At 37.6% G+C, this 8911-nt stretch overlaps 1 protein-coding gene across 1 annotated transcript; it reads right to left on the bottom strand.

Annotated features, from left to right (window-relative positions):
* Window positions 1-297: 297 nt before the first annotated feature.
* Window positions 298-1712, bottom strand: LOC138743804 (probable G-protein coupled receptor 139). The gene is made up of 2 exons (XM_069899407.1): window positions 1580-1712; window positions 298-1371 (listed from the first exon to the last, which is right to left on the bottom strand). The coding sequence occupies exons 1-2, from the start codon at window positions 1710-1712 to the stop codon at window positions 458-460; spliced, it is 1047 nt and encodes a 348-aa protein (XP_069755508.1). The 3' UTR covers window positions 298-457.
* Window positions 1713-8911: the final 7199 nt, after the last annotated feature.

Below are 8911 nucleotides of genomic sequence, written 5' to 3' on the forward strand. Positions count from 1 at the left end.
GGGTGTATTTAAGGCAGCTATTGACAAATATTATTAGTCATGGAATTAAGGCTTACTGGGAGAAAACCGAGGAGTGGGGCAGAGTGGGTGGATAATCAGCTCATGATTAGAATGTTGGAGCCAATGGACCTAGTTTCCTCCTATATCTTGTGATTCTGTGAATTTCACTGATGTCAAATAATTATAAGCTTAATTAAGGTGCAACCTTAAAAACATACCATACCTGTTGTCAATAACTTTATTTTAAATGATCCAATATCATGGAATTCTATCAGTTGTTATTTAAAAATGGCACTAATCCGGGAACTTTCAACTGTAAAGATATGTTTTTCACTTCAGAATGAACGATATCTTTATCTTTTTCTACGATAACGTACAAAAGTCCGTAAGAGGAAGGAAGCGAGCAGCTTGGATAAACATAATCGTTACTGAGAACAAATTCATAAATACCCACGCCTTATAATGATTTGGCAATACTAGTGATCCAATTCAATGGATATTTTAATGCTTTGCAAAATTCATCTCTAAATTTATGCTGAGTCCCCGCATATATACACGTGTTGGTGCAACAGCTCAGGAGTTGCAACATAATCCCCGTTTCCTGGAGAATAAACCTTGGGTCGTTAGGATTGGATCCTGTCGAATAACTATCATTTGTAAATCTCACATAAAAGAAATTTACAAGAAGCACAGCCCATAACACGATAAAACTGCCAGATATTCCGAAAAGCAAGACAATAGACCTCCTGCGATTCTCCACCTCCCTGTCGATCTGTTTCTCTCCGTGACTCTGAAGCTGTAATCTCCTGCGCGCCCGATTGGCCGACAGGATGTGTTTGACGGTCAAAGCATTTAGCAGTAGCATCAGAAAGAAGGGAACACAGGGATTCAATAAGTAATCAATACAGTCAAATGCAACCCATAAGATATCAGAATAAAAGCTGGATCTAATGTTGCAGAACCATGGCACATCATCCGCTATGTATAATGGCTCATATATTAAATACATAGGCATGTTTTTTAAACAGCTCACAACACAAACCGTCACCATGATCACGACAGCAGTTTTCTCGGTACAAAATTTTGCTTTCAGTTGCTGGCAACAAATGGCCACAAATCGATCGAAAGTGAAAGCGACCGTCAGCCAAACAGAGCTGTCTCTGGTAATGTAGATGATCACGATTCGGAGGCTGCAGACTGGAGTAATTGAAAGGAAAGACAGAGGGAAGTAAATGGCTCTGATGCGGTTTAATATCACCGCAGTGATGAGGACCAGCAAATCCGTTACCGCCATGCCCACCAGATATTTAGTGATGCATCTCGAAAGACCGCATTTTCCACGAGAAAGAATCAGAATCGTTACCACGTTACCTGAATAGGAGTGGGGGTTGGGGGAGAATTCATTAAATTTTAATGCAGTGTGATGAGAATTTCTGTTTCAGACCCTGTAGAAATTAAAGAATAGCAGCGGCAATGCTGCTCCTGCTTACATATGAAACAAAAGGACAGCAGTAAATACATATATCAACCCCATAAATATATAACCTATTGTGGTGCCAAGATTATATTTCATTTTCACCAGCATACATCGATTCCATTCCGATCTTTTTCTGGTTCTTTCGTTTACAAATCTCGGTTTTGTGCCCACAGATTAGTATGGCACATCCATTAAGACACGGAGTTAAGTATTGAAAAGTTGTTCCTGACGTCATACATCCGTTTCGCAATATTTTATCTCTGTGCGTACTCATGGGTTAATGTCAAGAATGTCGCGATAATTTTTGTGCAGAAGAAAAAATCAATTTGATGTTCACAAAACGGCTTGATGTACAACCATGATATAGCAAACACACAATACATGTTGAGTCAATAACGTGGGAAACAATACAAATAATTTTTACGAATAAGTTGTTTTGTGACCAACCGTCTGTTAAAATGAGCTGAACAACGATTCATCCCGAAATTTACCTGGAATTCCAATTGCTGCCAAACAAGGATAATAAATCGCGAAGAGTAGACCCTTTACTTGGCCATGCATTTTCTTCCAGAATCAAGGACCTTCCCTGAAGATGCGACAAGCATGTGAAATGAAATACACTTTTAAATGTAGTGGATAGAATGAGTGGCAATATATCCATTTTTATTATCAGGCTAGCTGACATCACCACTGATTGAGCGAGAAAACGTTAATTAATGTGGGATCTATTTTCCCCATGGCACCTCTTGTCGATGAGACTTAATTTATTATTAGAATAAAGCAAAGATGAAAACAATATTATTCTGATGTAAAAGATTCTAAACGAGGGAGGCAAATGATGAATTACAAGGCTTAATGTGTTACTCCTACCTCATCATGTATTCTTCACATTTGGCAACGAGTATCCTTTTTATCCCATCAATATTTATATTGCTGCAATTAATTTTTCTAAGTCTCATTCATCTATGTGGCAGATATAAATGGTTGCCACTTGCAATAGGAATGCAAACATTCGTAATTATCCATACAAGACAGTCCGATTTGCTTCCGTCATTTAAATGATAATGCCTAATGACAGTATATTGTACTTCATAGACAGTTTTTTAAGATTTCGCACGATGTTTCATGATATAACTGTGTAACATTTGAAGATTCATATCGTTCTTCACAAATCATTTCTCCAGAGTAAAGATTTTCCAGGAATATCCAACGAAATCTTAATTATATGATATACACCACATCCCTTTGTTTCTCACGAGCTATTCCGCTTGCACACCTTCAACTACGTTTGGGAGAGGTTCATAATTCCTTTAACTAAAATTACATGTACTAGTCTTTCAGACTTTAGTTTATTAATTTCTACCCTGTCAGCTCGCAGCTCTTTCCACGTACCAAAATCCCTCGATGTGAAAAAATTGACGCTCAGATCATTTCTAATTATTTCACCCCTCACGTGAAATATATGCACTCCCGTTTCAGTCTCGCAGACCCCTGGGAAGAAACTCCATGACCCTTCAACTTTTCCAGGTTCCTCCTGATTTTGTACACTTCCATGTGTCACGCTTCAGCATTCTCCACTCCACGATGTTAAAAACTCACTTTGAATTCATCTCTTCCATTCGCAGTCACCTTCTGCACACTTCTGACTTAATGACATATCTACAGCCAGGCGACCAGCACTGCGCACAATACTTAAAATCTCGTTTCAGAAAGCTATTCTTCACTTGTTACAGGACGTCCCAACTCCTGTTATCAAATCCCTGACCGATAAGGTCAAGTATGCCAATCATGTTTTTAATCATAGTTCCTACCTGGATGGCTGATATCAGGGTGGAGTGAAGCTTGGAGTCCGCAGACACTGTGGGTGCACTAAGAGCACAATTTATGCTCGAGGAGTGCATCCAGCAAAAGCGTTCAGAGTAGGTAAAGGTATATTGCGGACGTATTGGGCCAGAGTCCTTCCTCAAGGTATAAACAAAATCACGTCAAAAATTGAGAAAGGAATGTGTAGGAATCAGAGATGAAGGAGTTCAGATGAACAAAAAATCTTTTAATTGGATATGATAAGAGGTAAAATGAGAATAGATTTGGGCTCTGCGAGATGGGACCGCGAAGCGAATGTGGGGTTGAAATTAAGGAGATAAAATGCCGTAAGTGTTCAGCAGGACAGACGGGGACTGTGGAGAGGTGAAGAGTGTTGATCTTGATGGTCAGCAACCCTTTATCCCTGGATGCTGGGTCAACCTCTGTAGAACACCACTGGTAACCGGTAGCCACCCAGAAAAATAACCCTTTTTTCCTAACAACTTGTCAATGCTCCAGCCATGCTCTAATCTTTGTAATTCCATGGGCTCTCTCATTTTTAGCAGGCTTATGTGCAGCACCTTATCGAGAACATTTTGAAAGTCCAAATAAACCAACATCCACTGCATCAACATTTTCTATCCTATAAATGCAATATGTTTTCAGGCATTATTTTCCTTTAAGGAAACCATGCTGATTTGGGCCTATAATTTTATGCACTGCCAGGTATTCTGTAATCTTTTTTTTTTGAAAATCGACTCAAACAGCTTGTCAGGCTCATAGGAATATCATTTCCTTTCTGTTTTCTCGTCCCTTCTTAAACGGCAGGGTGACTTTCATAATCATCCGGTCCATGAGGAACTCTTTTGATTCCTTGAAGATTATTATTACAATTTGTTCACTGTCTCTACAACTAACTCGTTCAGAGCCAGACAGTGTATTCCATCAGGTCTGGGATCTTATCAGCCCTTAAAACATTTTGTTTCCCGACTACCTCTCTCTCATTATCTTGTCTGCACTCATCTATCTTCCAAAAGTATGCTACTAATGTATTCTGCAGAGAAGCCAGATCAAAAATATATTTACTCAGTTCCACGGCCATCTCCTTTTCTCCCATTATTTTCTCTTCATCCTATGCCTACTTTGGACACTATTTTGCTCTTCAGATATTAAAAAATGCTTTTAGTATCCTCGTTGATATTACTTGTTAACCTCTCTTTATAATTCATATTGTACTTCCTAATTGCTTTCTTAGTTTCCTTGTCCTCCAACATCCACTTATTTTTGTTTCCTTTAATATCTTTGCTTTTGCTTTTACTTTGGCTTTAACTTCCCTCACCATCCACAATTGTCTAATATTTCCATTCACAGTTTTCTTTATTTTTGTTATGTGCCTGTACTGCATTTTCTTCATTTCCTGCATAAACGTCAGCCATTGTTGATCTGTTGTTTTCCCCATTAGTGTGTTTTTCCAATGGACATTGTGCAGTTCCTCTCTTATGAGACTTCAATTTCCTTTACCCCACTGAAATATGGACATATCGGACTCTAGTCGCTCCTTATTAAATTTCAAAGTGAACTCATTCTTACTGTGATCACTGTAAGGATTCCTTCATCTGAATCTTCTCTTGTGAATTAGTCACGAGTGTCCAGTAGGCTACCAATGTCTTCCACAATTTGTCAAAAATGTCAAAGTTAGTCTTTTACTCTGTACATATTCACCAACTCGGGATCAAACTCCTACATAATCCTGCAGAGACTTCATTAAAATACAGTCACTTGAGTTTCCATTCATAATCAATTACAACATCCGCTTGTGTAATCTGCTATTACTAATAAAATTGCATGCAAATACATTTGTTCCATGAACAAAATTATGAAGTGTAATTACAGACTGATTATAACTATACAATTAAAAATTAGTGATGAAACTGTGGTATTCGTTGAATATCATCTTATACATGGATGAACAAAAGAAGTAATTACATGTCTTATGTCACAAGGAAAGGGTGGGTTAAAGAATAGCAGATTAAATTGCTTGTAAATCTTAGATAACAACAAGAAATGTTGCTCAGTTTATATTTCAGGTCAGAACTAGAACTGGAGTCACCCTCATCTGATGTTACATCTTCATTGTGGTAACATAGGCACAATATAAAGTATGTGTTAAGTTTATGGTGTATGTCGGTACACTTTTCTTTTTAAAATATTTGTATTAATTTGAAAGACAAATATTACATGTATTTTTTGTAGATATTAATTAATTATATAGGTTTATATAACACAATATAGAATTTGAGTCACATAAAAATTCTACATTGTCTTATATAACTTTCAAAAATTGAAAAGTCCATGAGAGTTTCACCTTATATTCTAATATTTAGATATATACTGTGATTATCTAAATATACCGTTCTCTTCTAATTGTATGACAAAAATAAGAACAACATTTAAAAAAGGTAAAAAGAAGAAACCCCATGCTAAACTCAATAAACACCTTGTGTATCAGTTCTCGGACATCGGACATCAGATAGAAAACCACAAGAGCACCCCTGCATAAGAAATAAAATTATAACTAAGTCCATGAATGGGCCCATACTTGATCAACCTTGATCATTTTAATGTTATATTGAATTTTCTCCAAACTCATGCAAGACATCATATCCTGTAATCATTGCATATGAGTTGATGCTATGATGTCTTTCTATCTTATCAAAATTGCTCGTAAGACCATCAATTAACTAAAACCTACCATTCTTTTTTGAGTTGGACTCAAGGAAACCCTCTCCTTTAGAGAAACCAATAAAAGGTCATGGTTCTAATTTAAATTGTATGGATCTGTGAGAGAATCTGTTCCAAATGTTCTTCTATTTCTGGATATTCCCAGAACATATGAATCAGACAGGCCTCAAAAATATTACTTCTGTCACCTAGTAAACATCAGGAAAAAAATGAGTTAATCTAACTTTAGATATATGTAGTCTATGTATATATTCAAATTATATTAAACAATGTCATGCAAAGAATGAAGAATTATTAATCAGATCAAGCGCGCTATCCCAATTTGTACCTGAAATTGATGTATTCAAGTCCAATTTCCATTCATTCTTTATTCCCGTCCCTGCCGATTAGGTCAGCACTAACTCACTTATTTAACGAGAAGTGGCCCTTGCCACTAGCGGCACAAACCCTTGGAGGAAGGAAGCAGAAACAAATGAAAGTCTGCCCACCCCAAACAGAACATCATAATCAAATTGAAGGCAAACAAGTAAGGCATGCTTCTGCAAGATCCCCATCGACTCCGATCTTCATCAATTTAAACTTGAACTTCAGTCAGCAACTCACAGATGAACTCTCCTCTCTCATCTTTTGTTGATCTCCTTCTTTTTGAAACACAGACATAGATCCACCATTTTGCTTAATATTAGGTAGTGAATTAGCAAACTCCAATGCTTCAAATTCATTGGAAAAAAATTGAAATTGATGCTGTCCATAGAAAATTTTATAGATGCCAGATAACAAATTGCAAATTTATAGCTTTTATTCCGCAAGACAGATTAGGCTAAGTTGAACTCTTTTCTTCTCTTAACAATTTCATGACTCAAATCAGCATTAAAAAACAATATTATTCTGAATTATCAAAGGACTTCGTTGCTCTCTTGCTCTCTGGACTGCCATTCTTAAAATCATCTCTCTCTCACCTCATTTTTATCCACTGATTTATTACATTTTGTCACATCTGTTTTATTGCAGTTGTTTCTTCTTTAATCGTATCCAATTGATTGGTAAAATCTGATTTAACCTCATCAAATCTAGCATCTATTTTTTGGCTAATAAACTCAATTTTTCAAAAAATTATTGCCCCCCCCCCACCCCCCACTTTACCTTGAACTTCTTGTTTCATCCCCTTGCGATTGTTGGACAAAACTCTCTTCTTCTACTTCCTCTACTTCTTCCTCAGTCGATGTTGTCAGTGGCTGGAAATCGGATAAGGCATTTTGTTTAGCTAACATATATCCAGCCACTGGTACTGAAATCGGGTTCTCCACTTCTTTGACGGCAGTTTCAGTCATGGGCATGCGCTAAGTCCCGCGCATGTGCACTGACTCCAGAGCGCGTGCGACATGTTTCCTACGAGCTCCAGCGCTGCCACCTCCAGTTCCCTGAGATGGCAGTCTGAATTCTCACCCGGGTGGCCTTCGATGTCCTGGGCTGAAAATTAACTAAAATCGGAGGCTGAGTCTTCAAGGTAGGCTTGGATCTTCTAACAAAGTTAGCTCAGTTGTAGTCGCTTTTTTGAAGTGTGGGATTTAGCTTTTTTTTTCATAGCCATCTTTTTGGATCTCTTAGAAGCTGATTTTTTAGCAGTTAGAATTACTTTTTTTAAAAATAATTTCGGGCATTACTTAATCTGTCAGGAGTGGCGTCTTCCACGTCTTTCTCCTACGGCATCACGCCACGCCCCCTCGGAAATCTTCAAACAGTAAATTGAATCAAACGTATTAGAAATTCAAGACAAGGAGAGAATATAACATAATTCAGTACTACTGTTTTAAATCTCACTGAAAAACTTTAAAATATTCGAAGTACCATTAAGATGACTGAATAACTGTTGACAGCTTCATCTCATTTATTGTGTCTTGTTAGGCCGTGTTCAAACCTTAAGATTACATACTGCACTGCAACTACTACAAGCTCCCATTTTAGTAAAATTGGATTATCACTGAAAAGGATAGTATAGACAGGAGGAATTGAATGGTTACCATTAACATTTCACACAAGCACGACAAAAGTCACAACCCAGCGATAATTTGATACATTGGAAGAACTGAGTGAAGGGTTGTCACAGTCTGTTTCAGAATTTGAGGGGCGAACCATTCTGACTGTTAAGGAGAAAACGTCATTTTGAAGCAGCTCTTGGGGCCAGCCATTTTTGTGGAATTCAGAACAAAAAAATATTTGTGAATTATTGGGATTTTCAGCAGATTGGCCTGTGGCAGGAGGGTATTTTTCGGAAGAAAAGTGCTTCTTTTTGATTGTGACTAATAGTGAAGGTCACTTAGAGAGACTGATTCATTTTAAGTGTGATTAAGAGTGAAGGTCACTTGGAAAAACCGGTGGCACGGTCTCGGAACTTTCGTGAAAGGCGCTCAGTTCGAGTCTTGCCTCATAAAGAATCAGGAGCGTTATGAATACAGATCATGTGGATGGGCATTTTTTTCAAAGGCCACGCTAGGAGAATTCCTGAGTTTGTAGCAGCCACAACTCTGGTCTTCCTAGTAGTTCGACTTAATTCTGGGCATCAAATTGTAAAGAACTGCGCTTCAAATTTGAATTTAAAAGACTGAACCTTAAAGTTACTTTAGAGATTTTGGCCAGGACTGCAATGGTTTGAGTCTCTCACATAGACCACACACACACACACACACACACACACACACACACACACACACACACACACACACACACACACACACACACACACACACACACACACACACACATTATCCAGCACACAACAATCAAATTGAAACAAAATTTTGTTATGAACCGAACGTAACGAGCAATAGACAATGGACCAGAGAGTATTTAATTTTAAAACACTAATTTTATTCTTTCCTCTTAAGCTAT

Source organism: Narcine bancroftii, chromosome 10 (genome assembly GCF_036971445.1).
Source record: "Narcine bancroftii isolate sNarBan1 chromosome 10, sNarBan1.hap1, whole genome shotgun sequence".
In the NCBI taxonomy this organism is placed as follows: domain Eukaryota; kingdom Metazoa; phylum Chordata; class Chondrichthyes; order Torpediniformes; family Narcinidae; genus Narcine; species Narcine bancroftii.